The 18,213-nt window shown below is 37.8% G+C and overlaps 1 protein-coding gene across 1 annotated transcript in view; it reads right to left on the reverse strand.

Moving 5' to 3' along the window:
- The window catches only part of klf7.L (Kruppel-like factor 7 (ubiquitous) L homeolog), a 79,514-nt gene that overhangs the window by 16,451 nt on the left and 44,850 nt on the right, over positions 1 to 18,213 (reverse strand). The window contains exon 2 of the mRNA XM_018236200.2: positions 6,406 to 7,018. Coding sequence (XP_018091689.1) covers positions 6,406 to 7,018 — 613 coding nt within the window. The remainder of the gene's footprint in view (positions 1 to 6,405; positions 7,019 to 18,213) is intronic.

Here is an 18,213-nt window from a genome sequence, read left to right on the forward strand (position 1 = left end):
CTCATTTGAAAGCTGCAAGAGTCAAGAAAAAGGCAAATAATAATAATGAAAACCAATTGAAAAGTCGCTTAGAATTGGCCATTCTATAACATATTAAAAGTTACCTTAAAGGTGAACCACCCCTTTAAGTGTCCCCGTAACTTGAAAACGCCATAAAAGCTGCAGTATGCAGTCTCCAAATACATTTGTAAAAGTTCTTCCATTTTTTGGGAACACAAAAAACCATTCTAGCAATGTATATTCCTTATTAAGCTGTAAATATATAAGGATGTGGAATAGTCAAGAGGAAATTGACATTTCCCAGTAGTTATTCACAGAGGAAAAAGTAAAGGAAGGAATATCAGAAAGAAATACTTTACTGTAAGATGTGGTTTTGTGGGAAAGTATTTTAAAGTGAACCTACAGGCAAATTCTAAAAATGACAAGAACAGAGAGATTCCTATTCATTGACTGTGTTAAGGAGCAATGGAGTTTGTGATATCACACCTAATGTGAGGGAAAGTGATTCTTGAGAAAAGGGAATGTTCAAAACAGAGGCGAGAACAGCTTCTGCTCCTTAGTTATATCTCATGTTATATAAATGTGTAGTCCTCCGAAAACAGTATTGTGAAGTAGTTATCCATAAATAGTTTATAAACGAAGTTCAACTCGGTTAAAGAATATCTTCTCTTAAAAGTAAAAGTCAAGTGAAACAAGAGAGCTCATGTATCATGCAAGATGTCTTGCTTTTTTTCCCCGAGGCATCTATCCTTCATGAGTTGCAACTGCTACTAAAGGCAACTCTTTGCACTTCCAGTATGTCTGTCTCTGGATGCAGAGCTACTTACATTTTGCTAATTTTTAATGCACAAAGAATGAGCACCAGGGGACCAATGACGTAACTCTATATAAGCAGGACCTGAAGGAGATGGGTCTCTGGTAAAGAGCAGTATCCCAAACCCACCCTCCCTCCTACCTGCTCCATCTGATCCACTGGGTCACAGCAGCAGGTGGGGTATGCCAGCCAGACATGGAGGGGGCCTGGAAACCTATTTATTGCCTAGTTAGGGCAGTTGTTATATACAGGGATCTTTTCACCTACTTGCTCTTCACTTTGTACTCTGAATGTGCCTATAAAAACACAACTGGACCAGGTATGGGATCAATTATCCAGAAACCCATTATCCAGAAAGCTCTAAATTATGGGAAAGCTATCTCCCATAGACTCTATTTTAATCAAAAAATTCCCATTTTAAAAAATAATTTCCTTTTTTTTTAAATAATTTTAAAATAGAGTGTTGTACTTGATCCCAACTAAGATATAATTAATAATTATTGAAGGCAAAACTACCCAAACTGAAATCCACAGGACATGCAATTGGGCTTTTGATAATGTGTTACAATGACTGATGTTCAAAAGTCCTACAAAGTGGAAGGTACTTATAAATATACACAAAATTAGCCTTTTTAAAAATAATACAGATTTCTTTTTAATGGGGGCCAAATTATCCTTATGAGTAAAGCATATATACGGTATATTCATGTACTTGGATCGATGATTTGTCTTTTGGGGTGCTTAAGGGACACAGAGATTCAACCAGATCATGCCAATTGCAAAATGAATGTAGTTTAACACTGTTTAGGGGTAGAAGAAGTCATTCCTGGATTATTTTCAAGAAGAACCTGGGTTTAGCAGAATTGTATGAATTGTTCAAAGTTTGCGCATTTGCCCTTCAAAGTCTACTTATAAGTGCGTCAAAGTATGCGTAGACTTTGCACAGACTTTGAGGCGCGTAGACTTTGACGCACTTATGCGTAGACTTTGACGCGCATTTGCGTCTTTTTTATTTATTTATTTTGGCCACAAAGAATTACAGATAGAGTCTGGGCCCAGTTTGACCCTGTAGGCAACGCTTCAAAGTCTGTGTCAAAAAAAGAAAGCGCGGGCGGGGGCCCGGAGACAGCAGCAGCTCCTGGCCCCCAGTCCGACCCTGCGTCCCTATAAAAATAACATCTATCTCTCATTTGTAGGTACATGTATCCTTGACATCAATGTTTTTTGAGTGCAAACTCTGAGGTTAGGAGGAGGTGGAGGCAGGCTTATGCCTTATGGAGTACACAGAAGTACAGGCTGTTGCCTGAAATTGGGGTGCAAAGAGGACAGATCAAAATGAATGTATGAGAAAGGCTTATGGCATGGCTGTTACAAGGCTCCTGGAGAGGCTAATTACAAATGCAAACAGAACTGCAGCCTATGGAAGGATTGCTCCGCCCCCAGCCCAGCATCACTGAAGCAATGCAGAAGTCCGTTAGCTGAGCGGCGGGTTAACGAAGCTTCATGGGGCTGGGGGCAGCTTGGGGGGGGGGGTTTTAGTGGAAACTATTTGGTGTGCAGCAGCTCCTAAATATGGACACGTTCCTATGATTTTTATACGAACGGTATCGCTTTAACAGGCCTGATCAAACAAATAACCAACACTAAAACAGGGTGTCGAAAATCAAAATGGGGAAAAGACAAACTCAAAGCCAGTAAATAATCGAAACCAAACACTAAGAAATTGTTTTTAGGGCTCTACCGCCTTAACTGCTCAAGAGTTAGTAGGAATAAAGGGACCATTAAAGTTTGCAGAAAATCAGTAACATTGTGGACCAGATAATTAATCTCTAACAGGACAGTCATAGAGTTTCAGCCAACCCCCAATCTGCACCAAGAGTATAAGCCCACTCCTACTACTGCCACTGAACAACAGATAAAAAGTCATGGGCTGCTGCGGATGCTTGGTTTTGACCAGTTCCTAAATAACAAATCAACAAATAAATATGTTCCCCTAGCACAGTGTACTTTTGCACCAGCCTAAAGTTTCAGCTTCTAAATAGCAGCAATGATCCAGGACTTCAAACTTGTCACAGGCGGTCACCATTCTAGAAAGTGTCTGCGACCCTCACATGATCAGTGGGCTCTGAGAAGCTGTTGAGAAGCTAAGCTTAGGGGTTGTTGCAAATTATCAAGCAGAAAATGAGGTTTGCCTGTAATATAAGTCGGTGCTACAAGGCTGATTTTTAAATTCTAATGCTAGTCGGACTGGTTTCTGTGCTGCCATGTACAGATGATTACGAATCAGCCTTGATTCCCTAACCCTAATACTGTGACATTTATATTCTATGTGTACTGTATTTTGTAAGTCGGTCCCTAAGCTCAATAACTGACATCAGCACAGAGCATGTGCAGTGAATCAGCAGAAAAGAAGATGGGGAGCAACTGTGTCATCTTCAGAGGCACAGATTTCCTGCTAAAGGCTGTGGTTGCCTTGGGCTGGTACAGAAGCCCAAAACACAATGTATAACATTTTGAGCGTACTTCTTTAGTTAAGCTTTAGTTCTCCTTTAAAGACTAAAGTTAACTACATGGAGATTTTCCAAAGCAACTAAAATTGTCCATTTTATAACATGTGTACATGTGTATCTGATTCTATTTAAAGTACTGCAGGCAGTCAAACAAAATCACGGAGAATAAAACTGAGTACATGTCCTAGATTTAGTAAGCAATGGGTAAATATAAAAAATTAAAAAGCATTAGGCATTGTGACTTTCTGGTATGATCTTAAAGGGTCCGACTGTAAAAAAACTATTAACCAAATCATTAATTATGGAAGAAGCCCTTCCTGTGCATCACAGCTGCTGTGGGATTGCAATTTATTTAACCCTGTGTGATTGCCGGTACAATGTCAATTAGAATTTACAGTAACAGAAATAAAATTAAATAATAAAGGAGATAGTTTTGTTTTATGGTTGTTAACAATCAAAAAAAGCTCATGTAAACCAGAGCAGGATTTGATGTGTTCTTAGTTGTACAGGATTTGGTTTAAGGCTGAACTGGGGGAGGACGCAGGTGGCAGACATTGTGTTGAATTTACACTTGTGCTCCATTAATTGCTGACATATCCTTCTCTCACTCCCTCCCCCTCCTGCCAAGCGCCCCCAGGGAGAACAGCAGAGAAGCACGCTCAGACTGGTACCCGGCAGAAACACCAACCAGCCAGTCAGCCAATTAGCCCTCAGAATGTAAAATGCGAGGGAGAGAAAATATGTGGTAGTCTAGCAACAGAGTCACTAAGAAACAGCTGAGATGCAAGGCAAGGCCTGGTACCCTTGTTTTAACAGGATAGACAATTAGCACACTGCATTAAATGCTGATGAGGTTGCTTAGCAACCAGCATCATCATCATCACCCTGCTGCTCTTCTCCCCACCCACCATCACCACCACACACTCATACAGTTAATTTCCTTTGCCCTACGTAGCACCTTCTTCCTATCACTGTACATACCTCTAATTATAGATCTACTACCTCCTCGCCATTATTTTGGTTCCCTAGAGTGTGGAGATAAACATGTTAGTGCCCTTTATTCACAAGGAATTCTAAAATATTTTTATGAACCATGTAAGTTGGCTGCTGTTTAACCCTTGGCAATGTAATGGTTGCTCTGTAACACAAAGGATTTTAACTAGATTAAGTTAAAATCAAACGTAACAGTAATCAGTCTAAACATCATTTTCACTGGACTCTTGAAAATTGTACAAGACCTGTAACTCCTGATTTTAACTGCTGCAGTTTGTAAGAATAAAAAAAAAAAAAACTAGCAAAAAGAATTACCATGCTATGTGAAATTATATTTATCATATTTGCAAATTGCTCTGATCTGCAAGAGATACTTTCTAATTCTTGCTAAATTCTTTGCAGAACTTGTGCAACTGCATAAATTGGCCCCAGACTGACTAACTTGAAGCTGTAGAATCAGGTCTTATTGGCCCCAGACTGACTGACTTGAAGCCGTGGAATCAGGTCCGTTATTTATGGGCAGCCGACTACTACAAAATTATTTCAATATTGCGTGTAGTCATAACCAGCAGGGCAATGAATAGCAAAGGGCAGCCAGATATTGCTTCAAGGGCAATTACATTTACACACTGTAATTAAATTGTAATGAAAATTAAACATGGTATATCTGGATATTATGTGCAAGGATTTTGTATGTTATTACTGTGCCTGTAAGGGTTTTCTCCCGCACAATAAGCAATGACTGTATAATGCAGTGTGCAATGGATAGTATAACACTCTAGTGACGGTAATAATTCAGTGATCATCCTGTTACATTTCTTATTTTATGATTTATTCCTGACTTTCTAGAAAACATATGGAGGCAAGTTACTGTAAGTGGGGGGGGTGTCCACAACTAAGCCAGTTAAATTTTCAGGGGTTCTACAAATATTGTAATTATTGGGGGAAAAAGGTGGAAGTATAACACAGGCAATAAATTAATAAAAAAGGGGGTTTAAGGCTTAGCTGGCAGGATTGCTGTACTGTTTCAGGCTGTAGTATGGGTTTTGTAAGGTTTCGTGAATAGTTTCACAATTCATTAATAAGGGATTAATATCCATTAATGGCAGCATTCATCTCTAAGACCACTTTCAGAAATTTTTCTTTAATATACAAATGCACAACATTTATGATAAGTGCAAACACAGTATTCACTTAAATATCTTTGTATGCTCTAGTCTAGCACAAAAAAAGAAAAAAAAGCAACCCCCCCAACTGGCATAAGGAACTCTGCCAAAAACTACAGGGAAAGAAAGAAATACATTTTAGATGTTATCCCATTTTCAATTTCATCTGCAATCAAATCGTTCCAGACAATGTCCTCCTGTGATCTCTCTATAAAATGTCTTCATTTTCATTTTAAGTACACTTTACCTATATGAAATGAATTGAACTAAATTTCCGACAATGTAAATAAAATGAATTCTGTATGTATACCTTAAAATGCTAGATAAAACATTAACACTATTTAACATTTAAAGGAGAATTCAACCTGTTGGCAAAAAAACCCATACCCCCCACCCCATGTAGACCCCCCTCCCTCCTCCCTCCAGGGAAATGCCCCATACTCCATACTTACCCCTCGTCGCAGATTCTTCCAGCGAAGTTCCATGCATCCATCTTCCGGCTCCTCTGTAAGCTGACTGGGAGATCGGACAAATTCTGCGCATGCGCAGTTGTCGCAAACCGGCAAACTGCTCCGACTGCATGCGCAGAAATACCGATATCCCAGTCACCTTACAGAGGACGCAGAAGATGGATGCGTGGAACTTCGCTGGAAGAATCTGTGACGAGGGGTAAGTATGGAGTATGGTGCATTTCCCCGGGGGGGGGGGGGCAAAAAGTAAAACATAAAACTGTTGTGCAAAACCAAAATCAGAGTTACAGACGTTAAAGAGGAGATGCACAAAGTGTAGCCATGTTGCTGTTATTGAACTACATCACCCAGCATCTCTGGAGGCTTTAAGTGTTACAGATCAATAAGAGCTCCATGGTCATAGGATGGATATCCTTGAAATAAAATTGTTGCTGGTCAGAACCAGAAAGTACCTGTATGTGTCCTCTGGTGGGCTTTCAAGTGTGAACTCTTTGTGTAGACTTTCCTACAGCCATTAAACTGGCAGCGATGGACCCTTTTCTTATTTTCAGGGGAAGCTTCTCCTTGGCCCCCAGTCTGTTCACTATCACTCAGGCCACACTTTGACGTGACCGCTGTTGATGCCGACTCTGCTGCCTTCCCCAAGCTGACAGAAGCCTTTTTTGCAACCAGTTTTAAGGTCACAGTGCCATCTACAGTAGAAAGGGACTGTGGGGTTTTGACAAGGTGCCTGCTAAGTTCTGGGGATGATGGCGGCGTGAGAGATGTAACGGCATTCAGCTGCGCTTGGTTTACAGACGTGTAGCATTCTGTAGCAGAGCTAGCGGGATGTAGGCTGACGCACGTCTCCGAAAGTAGCTTGTCCTGTGAAAGTAAAACATCCATGCTTGGACGTTTTTCATAGGTACCAATGTCCACTGGAATTACAATAGAATCAATCTTGCAGGAAGTGCCATCAGCAGCCTGAGCAATGGAGGTGTTTAGAAAACAGTCCAAATCTTCTCCAAATGTTTCCGACATCTTTTTAGGTTCTGTCTGCAAATACCGCTCCAGTTCCAGGCATGTCTGTAAAATAAAGGGGACAAATGTAAAAGCATAAATAACAAGCAACTACACAGAACTTTACAAATCACATAGCTCCCAATATTCCCCACTGGAAAACTTGAATATTGTAAAGGAATTGTTCAGTGTAAAAATAAAAACTGATTAAATAGAAAAATTAAAAAAAATTCAATATAGTTAGGCAAAAATGTTATCTATAAAGGCTGGAGTGACTGGATGTCTAACATAATAGGGTCTTTTCCACATTAGATAATCTTTCTTTCATAAAATAAAGCACCATAGAAAATTAAATATGTGCCTTTATATTCATTAAACATTCCAGCCTCTATTTATTTTTTCTCTGGCCTGTAACAATTTCTGAAACCTCTGAAATTCAGAAACAGCGGAACAAATACAAATGTATCTGAAACACTTGCTTAATGCACCACCACCAATAAGATCAACTTTATGTTACTTGCCCTGAGCACTGAAGCTGGATTTGGAGTTTTCACACTGCTATACTGTGAGAAATTAACATGCTATTAACTTTAGGTAATGGGTAGCAAGCTGACAATAAGAGCTTTTATAAAACATAATGGATGCCTAGAGACAATAGAAACTTACATAGATTTCCTCTGAGCTTAAAAGCCTAGGAAAATAAGCTATTTTGTGGTTATTAAAACGTTGCCCTGGGCCAGTGTAATACGATGGAGATTTAGAAGCCGACATACTGGGAGTTAAAATTTTAATACATTGTTATGCGAGAGCTATTCCATAATTTGTCACACAATTGAGATCCAGCTAAAAGAAGAAATGATTATAGGCATGTGCACCATTCACAAAATCACCCAGGGGAATCAGCATCCTAACAGAGCAATAGTGAGCACTCAAATGTATAGCATAGTTGGAACAATTGTTTTGTTGATGCCAAGTGCATTATTAAATAGGTCATGTACCTGGCTATGACTTACAAGAGTCGTCAAGCCAACAAAATGTAGCTAATTATTAATATAGCTGATATAATTAGCATTCTTTTTCCACAGAACAATTAACTAGTTTGGCAGTCCAGGGTATTCTATAAATGCACAGTATACTATTATAAGACTTATGCCACAAAGGGTGATTAGTAGTTGCTACTTGTGGCTGGGAAACCGGTTTATTTTGGACATTAACGGCTTACTTGCTCCACAAAAAAAAAAACAGTTTCTTTAACCTGCTAAAGAAATCTAGCTATAAGCCTAAGGGCTATTGCACACACAGAATGTCCATAGTGTCACTATCTTCCCTTTAATATATAATCCAGGCAACATCCATAACTAGGCTTCAGAATCAAGCCAGCAAGAGCTATTAAGCCCAAGTCTGGAGTGAAAGTGCATGGACCTCATGGAATTTACACCTGTATGTAATGTTTTGGCACATCAACTACTGCTATATTCCTAATGGTGATACTCATTTCTAGGTGGAGCTCAAAGGTCCGTAAGCTTTCCAAAGGGTATTGTGGGTTTTTTCATGTCAAGATGTGATGTAATCTACCCTGTTTAAAGGGTACTAACTGTAAACAAATTTAAAATTCTTGTTGTTCTTATAAAATAATTACACTTGCATGGTAGTATCTGGTACATACAGCAGGAATATTATCTTTTTGTATAGCAAGATAACCAGCTGTCACTTAAAAACAGCCTCCCGGTCATTTCCTGTTCCAGTCATACAGCTGCATCCTTACTTCCTGAGCCTACAGCATGGGAACTTCATTCGACAGAAGGGCTACTTCAACCAAAAAGACAAACAAGGTTCAAGGAAATGTGCCTGTAAAACTGGGTAGGTCTGATGCAAGCATTCTCATGTACAACAGCCCTATTTATTAGAAGTTCTTGCTCCTAAGAACTCTCCAACTCTTTTCTCCTTGAGGCTCCCCACTATATAAGTGCAGCAATCACATATAATGGTAGTCTGTAAAAATATATCAATTGGAAAAGACACCAAACAGAGAAAAGCAAGAGAAAATTAAGAGTCTGAACGTTGAAGTTGAGCAGGGATAACAATTGCAGTGATCCTATGCCATTGTCAGGTATCCCAGTGATAAGATACATTAGTCTTCTGTTTCAATATACTTGTGGATTAAATGTAATAACAAAGATGCTATGTTTCTCACATGCATTCACCAAATCACTGTCCTGCTGATTAGAGCAGATAAGTCTGTAGCTTTCACTCATGTCAATAATACCTAATACAATACCGCAATCTGATAAATTAAATGAAGGCTTTGTGTCTGCTTCCTGTTATTTACACTGAAAGTTCACAGAAGCAATTTAGATTTTTATGTTTAGTATAATTTGTTTTCCCCATATGGCAGGAATAGCCAAGCAGCAATTTTATAGCGTCAGCCAGCTCTTGCTGAACTACAGTCAACAACATGTCATTCTTAATATAGTTCATCCTTGGTACTACTGCCGTTCAGGAAGCTGATAAAGTAAAACTCTTATCAAGAGTTCTTGTGCTTTCCTGTAATATATGAATTAAATGTCATTCACATTGTTGCTTCTTGTTTGATAGATGGTTAGTTTATGCTTAAGCTGCGTTACAGTCCACTCAGGCATAGCAGTATAAACATACAAATACAGGCCACGGCCTTTAGAAACAAAGTCCCTTCTTACATCCTACTGAACCCATATTTAAACTCAAAATACCAACAATAAAAAATATAAAAAATGAAGCCACAAATTATTTAGCCACACTGTGAGTCTTACTTTTTCAGGACATATCACTGAATGGAGCATGAGATCATGTGTGACCAGATGCTAAAAAAGTCAGCACAAACCAAACTTGTAAAACATACCAGATTACTTAATGTATAGTGTCTGATGTAGAGTCCTGCATCGGGTCGGGTAACTGCGGAATACCCGTAAAGTGGTCAGGTTTCAGCAAAATATAAAAAAACATCATATAAAAATCACCCTTAATAAAAAATATTTTCTAAAAAAGCATACCATCTTAAAAACCTAACTTGTATGATGATAAGTTTAATATAAATTACTAGTCATTATACTTCAGTACAAAAAGGTCAGGTTTATTGGCAATTTTAGCCATCATGTGTTAGTGGGGTGGCTCAAAAATCCATTTCTGACCCACACTCCCTCTAATTAGTCTCTACTTGTCTCTTGCATTGTTAATCCCCTTCATACTCCTTTTAATTATTGGTCTCTTTTTGTCATCGTCCCTATTAGTTTACCTTTATTCTTTCTTTTTCATTTGCTGTTTTCTTAAAAATAAAAAAAAATAATCAGTTTGGCTGCTTCCTTTCCCCCACTATTTTAATAGTTTTGTTATTTTTTTTGCAGTAGCACATCCCATTAATTAGGCATACCACCTTCTCTAAGGCAACTCATTTGTTTCTATCTACGTAATCTCTCTGACATTTACTCTCTTGTATTTACTCTTTTAGTATTATTCTTCTTCTTGCTCTCTGACCCCACGTTTAAATCTATCTTCTCTCTTTTCATTCATTGCATGTCATCAGTGTTTCCCATTATTTGCTATGTTATGAGGTTTCCAGAAGAAAACAACATTGTCACCAGCAGATTAAACAAACATTTGTCAGATACACCTTTTTGAAAACTACTCAGTTTGGCAATGGCAGCAATGGAAAACCTTGAAACTATTTTGGAATACAAATATAATCTGTACAAAATGCATCCATTTATATATTATATATAACCTGATGCACATACGTATATAGCAAATACATCATTCAAAAAATATATTTACAGAAGAATATAGTTGCCCATTGTACCGAACTAAATGAACATATAAAATGTATCTTTGTTCTCATTCCATTTACAAACCGTTCTTGCCAAGCTAGGCAACTTCTCTACTTCTGGAGACAATGATGAATGCAGAACTCACAGCTAGAAGTCACTGAGTTGTGTTCCAGTACTGTAAGACGCAACCATTATATATTCACGCTATGGTCCTGTCTTGCAAAGGTTTGTAGCTGTCATATACTAGTGTGAGTTTTGTGTTGCCACAGCTTAATACAATGACAACTTAATGGGAAAACACAATGTGATTTCAAAAGTATATTAAAGTCCACTGAACTGAGAAATGAGAGGGACTTATCAGTGATGAAAGCAAGAATAACCGTTTTTAATCCGGTTTGCTGTGCAACATCCTGCTTGCATTATTCCAACACAATGTTACACTTCTACGATAGAGAAAGAACATAGTGCTATTGTGTAAATCCAGTACAAAATATGTGTATGAGGACCACTCTGAGTAAGATGATTTAGCTTAAACAGTCATTGAGTTCATAAAATCTTTGCAATAATTTATTCTTGCTTAACACCTGGACCAGTGGTTCGGTGGGGAAGTTTTGCTGAGCAGTTATTGCAAAGGTCATTTTCGGCATTCCCATAAGGTTCAAACATGAACCATTGGATAGCACATGTAAAAATAATGTACGCCTATGGTAAAATATGGCATTAAAAAAGGAATGTCATTAATCTGAATCTGAGCCTTTATATAAATGTTACTTCAGAGCTTAAACATATCGGTGTGTGTGTGACCTTAGACTACAAGGGCAGGGAAAGATCACATGATGTGTTCTCGTCACTGGAAGATGGTGCAAAGAGGAGCGGGCACTGTCATTACCCTCAATATGTGGGCCCCTAATTGATAAAATATATTAAGCCCTAGATTCAGCACCTAAATACTAACTGCACATACTAACTGCACCATTGAGTGTTCAAGTCTATTAGCAGCTCCTCATGATACCGGGGCTCATTTATCAACACTGGGCAAATTTGCCCAAGGGCAGTTACCTATAGCAACCAATCAGTGACTAGCTTTTTAAAGCCAGCTGCAAGTAGAACAATGAATGCAGCAATTTGATTGGTTGCCATGGATTACTGCATGGGCAAATTTGCCCAGTGTTGATAAATGAGCACCGGTATCATCTCTCTCTCTCCAATCACATTTATATTTTAACCACAAGCATAATTCCTTTGTCCACCCCCCAATGGTGGTGGAGTAGCAACGGTAATGCACCATTGAATGGAGAAGCGGTGATGAGCTGCTCATCTGGTGGAAAACTGTGCCTTTTACAAAAGCATACAGACAGGAAGGTTGCTCTGAGGGAAAAACTCAACTTCAATCAAACTCGAAAAAATCAAGCGATTCGGGCGTCAAATCTGGAAAAGTTGTAAGATTTGAATATTCGTTCGATTTTATAGAGTCTTTTCCCTTACAGACTTTTTCAAGCTGTTTATTTGATAAATTATTTCAATTTGTGGATAGGAGTTAGGTTGACCCCCCTATATTTTAGCAATATATTTTTATTGACAAACAATTCACTGAACCCACTGCACTCATAGATGAAACCACTGGAAATTAAATGCATGTTTTTGTGCTTAAAGGAGAAATATAGACCTAACACAAACTTGAGAAGAAGGCCTAGGTCAGGCCCGGACTTGCAATCTGTGGGTTCTGGCAAATGCCAGAGGGACTGCTATAAGGTCCCATAGAAAGTCAGTATTTAGTGGGCTGGTGGGGGCTGTTTGGGCCTCTTTGTGGGCTGATTGGGCCTCTGTGAACCTGAAATGCCAGAGACTATTTTAATTCTCAGTCCGGACCTGGCCTAGGTGAATGCATACTGACCTCTGTCTAGTCATTTCAGACTAAATTTCATACCTATCTTAGGAGAGTTTAATGGAAGTAGGAAGAAGGAGGATGATTTTGTCTTATATTGACTCTAACGCTAAGCTTTAGTACAGCGGTTGAGAAGAAGTTACACACATATTATGTATTACTATCTTACATTGTAACTGAAACAATTAGCAAAACGCATTAGAAACTTATAAGTGAAACTTATATTAAGCAAAAGGGTGCAGAAGTGTACACATATTCTACACCAAGAGCTGTAGAATAGGAGTAACACTCTGGTTTTCAGAAGACATTACAACAAGTATCAGTAGAACTATCAATGTGGGTTCTAAGGACTTATGTAATGCAGGAACAAATAACCTCCCATGCAAATTCAGGGGCTGATTTATATTGAACAATTAATATTGTATCCAAACACAATTCATATAAAGCAAAAGAATATGCAGAATAAGACAAGTGGAAACCAAACGGGGATCATATTTGAAGCTTTCATGAATACTTCGGTCCCTGCTTTAGGTATAGATTATATGAAGTCTAAAACATGGACCTAAATATCCCTTGCTTTTTATAATTTGCCAATAAAATGTATCATTCTACATGTTCCTGTTTTGATCAATGGCTATAAAGGTACAACACTCTGTTACCAAAGTAATTTAGGGACACATGAAAGTGTCAGAAATATTTTTTAACATTCTGTTTAATATAGCCTATATTCCTAACTACTGGGATATATAATTATTGCCAGAGAATACCCCACAGTTCTGGAGCTAATTTACACAGAGGAGATTAACTGCAACAATCCATACCTGATGTATTACACTACAAGTCATATTTTATATTGCATCAAGGGATGTGGTTTAGTTACACTATGCTACTGCTAATTGTAGCAATCTGTGGTAGATATAAATGGACTTTCTTCAACTGTTAAATAATATGCCATCCCCAATTTTCTTTTATGTGTGGAAACATGATATTTTACTGTGCCCTATTAATATATTTATTGCTCTATTAAGCGGTCTGCTGGCTACTCTGTTTTTTATTCATATGCAATTTAAACAATGTACTTCACACTTAAGCTTACCACATGACATGATGACTCTATTGTTCGTTATTTTCCTTGAGGATTATGTTATCACAGTTAAACTCTTTGTAAATTCAGATATTCTGTAAATTCACATGAATAAATGTGTTCTACAAATAATAAAGATCTATCGTTTTGACTGTTAAATTTAATATTAACGCAATATAGTATAGGAGGTAAGTAAAGTTGTTTAAGGTCCAGCTAACCAGATTAAAAAGAACAGAATTATTTAAAATACTATATTTTAGCAAGAATAAGATTTTGCTATCTTGATAATTATGTGACCTTTGATTTAATTGTAAAATAATCCATGTTTAAATGCACAATGCAACAATTGCCCAAATAAGTGTTCCAAAGTAATTGAGCTTGCTAGAGAATCGGAGCTCATCATTTAAACCTTAGCCACTATAGTCCTGTACTTAAGGTTTACTAAAGGCACTATTCTGCACAAGGCATATCAGTGTGAACACACAAGTACAGACAAGTGGCTATAGGTGCCACCACTTGCCTGAATGGCAAAATAAAGGGAGCAATTCTGCCACCCAGAACAAAATAATCAGTTTTGTTTAAAAACATTTTTTCCTTTTCACGTGACAGAATGTGTTTGTTTCAGCAGAAATAGCAACAGAAGTCATAAGGGGCCATTTACAAGTTCCCCAGAGCACATTTGAAAGAGTGTTATCGGGCACAAGAGTGGGCCCTTTAGTGTTCATTTAAGCACATGTCCCCAGGAAATGATGCACTCTGCTCCACACATGAGATTGAAAATCTAAAATAAAGAGCAGAATGCAGCAGCAGGCGGCATAGATGAACCCTGGCCTTTACCACCTACCACAGGGCTCACCACCTGCCTCCGCCACACTATTTCCCCCTCCAATGACAATCCATCACTTGCCATGTTAAAATTTACTGCCCACCGTTGTGCGCATGGCCATTATGACTCCACGTAAGACATGATATAACTTTTTCTTTTCTAATTGAATGTGTCCAAATATCTTTTACGGGTTGGCTAGTATGGGCATAATGAGATGTGTAGTGATTATCCACAACTTAATCTGAATTGTTTTTCACTCTCTGATCATGAGGAGGGGTGAAGAAGTTTTTCCCCTGTGATCCATCACTCTGCTAGAAAATCATGGCACGTGCTTTTTGCTTCATCAGGTAAAATTAAAAGCCTGGCAGTGTGGTGCACTGGCATATAATTAAGTGGTGTGCTTAAATCTATTTTCTTAAGATTTTCATTGACCCATTACTTCTTTAATTCTCTACATTACATGTACACTCTAAAATAGTGTGCATAAAAGTGCCTGCAAAAATGTGAATGCATACTGCAGAAATCAAAATAAGACGCAATTTCTCCTCTTTAGACCTGGATACATACACTACACAGCCGTGCACAACAATAATTGTTTTTACATGACAGGACATCACAGGTGTTGTGTTTTTATATAAAAATCTTGCCAATTCCTAATTTCTCTTTCTAATCCATTATAAATGGAAGCTATTATGTCCATGGTGAGGGTTTGCAGCAGATCAACAGTTCTTTAAGTGCAATTAGAATTTGAATTGATGCTACTTGAGAATAACAGCAGGATGTTAAGCTTCTGTGTATAATGGTGTTTACTGTTAGTGCTATTCATCTAATACACTGGATTGCTTGTGCATGGGTCTGTGCACATTTACACCAGTTAATGAAGTAAATATACAGTTTTAAGGTGAAAATAGTGTCCCCAACCTTGGATGGACCCAACCAAAAAGCTAGCTGTTAGATACCAAAAACATTATAAACCAGCAATCCCATTTTAAAAATGACCTTTATGATTTTAAGAAATAACTAAACAATTAGTAAATTAGAGGAAAAAGAGGCAATTAGAGGCAGGCACAGTGAGATGATCATTTGATAAGTGTTGCATAAATAGATCTATTCTTACTAATGAGCATCTGAAAGAGAAAAACAACACAAAACAGAGCAACTTATTGTGACATTTCTACTAACATATTAAACAGGAGGTTGACCTCTATCCTTGAGGCTTGGTCAAAATGCCGAAATAATGTGCATTTTTATTGGGCTTTAAAACATGATCCATTGCCAGGAATAGCCCAGGAGCGCAGTTTAATATTATTACTGTTCATTTGCATGTTCAAAGCATTTTCATAGTGATATAAAACAGCAGAGAACGTAAACTAAAAAACAAAAAGTGGCACAAATTTAATAAAAAGCTGCAGTGTAACCTGCTGTACCCTAACTAGCCCTCCTTCCCATACCAGAGTACTAGTAATGAAATCCATTATCCAGAAAGCTCTGAAATACAGGTAGGCAATCTTCCATGGATTACCTTTTTCTCTGTAATGTAGAGCCTTATACTTGCTCCAAACTGAGATATAATTAATCCTTATTAGAGGCAAAACAATCTAATTGGGTTTATTTAATGTCTACATTAATTTTAAATAGACTTATTGTATGAAAGATACCTTACCTGGAAGCCCCCTGGTGCAGAGCATTCTGGATAATAGGTCCCCATACCTATACTTTTAGCTCATTTTGCTATCAATGTTTATTTAGCATCTGAATTTTTTTTTTATATATATAAAGACTATGTATGTATTTAACTACATGACTGTATTTACTTATATGAGTGAAGCTACCACATTGCTTTCTCTGTTGGCGTAACATAAAATGCATTTATGGACTCCAATGAGTCTCACCTCTTATATTACTCGGTAAAGAAGTTACATACTACAGACGGTTTCTACAATCCATAATTAAGTGGAATAACGCTAATGAACTAGAAAATAATCAATTATAAAAATGACTATCCTTTATGTCAAATCCCTAATTCAATATGATATAGGATATTATTGTGGATTATTCCATAGCTGCTGTATAAAAGAAACGAAAGCCAACTGGTATTGGACAGCTGCAAAATCTTTCATAAAGTCGGTGCTCTTCCTTCCAATCTGGTCTGGTGCTCAAGCAACCTGTAATTATTAGGAGCTTCCCCAGACTCTTCCCACTGTTCTTGCACCTGTGTTAGTTGCAGGAGGCATCTGGCTAAGCAAGCATCTTACATGACTGTTACCCACTCTGGCCCATTTAACTACTTCACTGACTTGGCTGAAGGAAACCTGATGAAAACCTAAGAGCAGCAGTTAGTAATAGAGGGGGGGGATGTTGTGTTAAGGATCATTGGCTGTGACATATCTCCACACTTTAAATGTTATAATGTTACTGTGTTAGCCATGTTTTACCTAAGTCACATTAATATCTTTATTCCACATTACTAGGCTAGTTAGAACAAGTATGTGAATCAGTTATTAGGAAACCCGTTATCCAGAAAGCTCAGAATTACTGAAAGGCCATCTCCCATAGACTCCATTTTATCCAAATAAATCGTTTTTTAAAAAGGATTTCCTTTTTCTCTGTAATAATAAAACAGTACCTTGTACTTGATGTAAACTAAAATATAACTAATCCTTATTGGAAGCAAAACCAGCCTATTGTGTTTATTTAATGTTTAAATGATTTTCTAGTAGACTTAAAAGACACCTGTTGCCAAAGACTATTATCCCCAACCAAAGGTGTGGGCTAATAGAGTCCGCACTCCGGGTTGAGGGTAACCGTAGCTTTTTTTTTTAAAAAAATGTTGCCCGCTGCTAGGAACCTCGCCCCGGGAGCTCCCTCCTTCCTAGCATTGGCAGTGGGTCATAGCACATGCATATAATTCGGTTCTGACGTCATGCGCATGGGCATAGTGTAAGTTGAGGTATTTGCTCATTATGCACATGCGTGTTCCCTCAACATGGTGCCTAGCACTTACGGGGAGACATTTAAAGAAAAAAAACAAAAAAACTACTGTTACCCCAACATGGGCTCCATTAGCCTGCACCTTTGGTTGGAGAAATCTTTTGACAACAGGTGCCCTTTAAGGTATGAAGATCAAAATTGCGGAAAGATCCGTTATCCAAAAAACCCCAGGTCCCGAGCATTCTGGAAAATAGGCCCCATACACATATTATATTTACACATGAATCATATATACATTTGCCAATTTTGTAAAATAAAATAAAATGCTAAATCGTTAAACCAAGGGAATATTTCATTTATTTAATCTAAAATCTAAAATGAAACACCATTTTAGATGTAAGATTGCATATGGAAGTAATGTTCACTGTTGATGACACAAAGTCCTCGCTGAGAGAATACATCTGCAATGTGTTTTATGAAACGGATTCAAGGCTTCTACCGCTTCTGTGGTTTGACCGTGAAGAAAGGTTTAGTGTCCCTGTAGCATTTTCTTTCAATCATTACAAGTGATTTTAACCTTGCTTTGAAAATGCCTGCTTGTTCCCTAGGGTATTTCTATAACTAACCTTTCGAAGTTGTGAAAATATGTTGCCAAAAAAAAAGAATCACAAACCCCTCTAATAATGGCAGGGCAGAAAAACCAAACGGCTCATGTCATTTTTTTTATTTATTTGA

This window comes from Xenopus laevis, chromosome 9_10L (genome assembly GCF_017654675.1).
Source record: "Xenopus laevis strain J_2021 chromosome 9_10L, Xenopus_laevis_v10.1, whole genome shotgun sequence".
NCBI lineage: Eukaryota > Metazoa > Chordata > Amphibia > Anura > Pipidae > Xenopus > Xenopus laevis.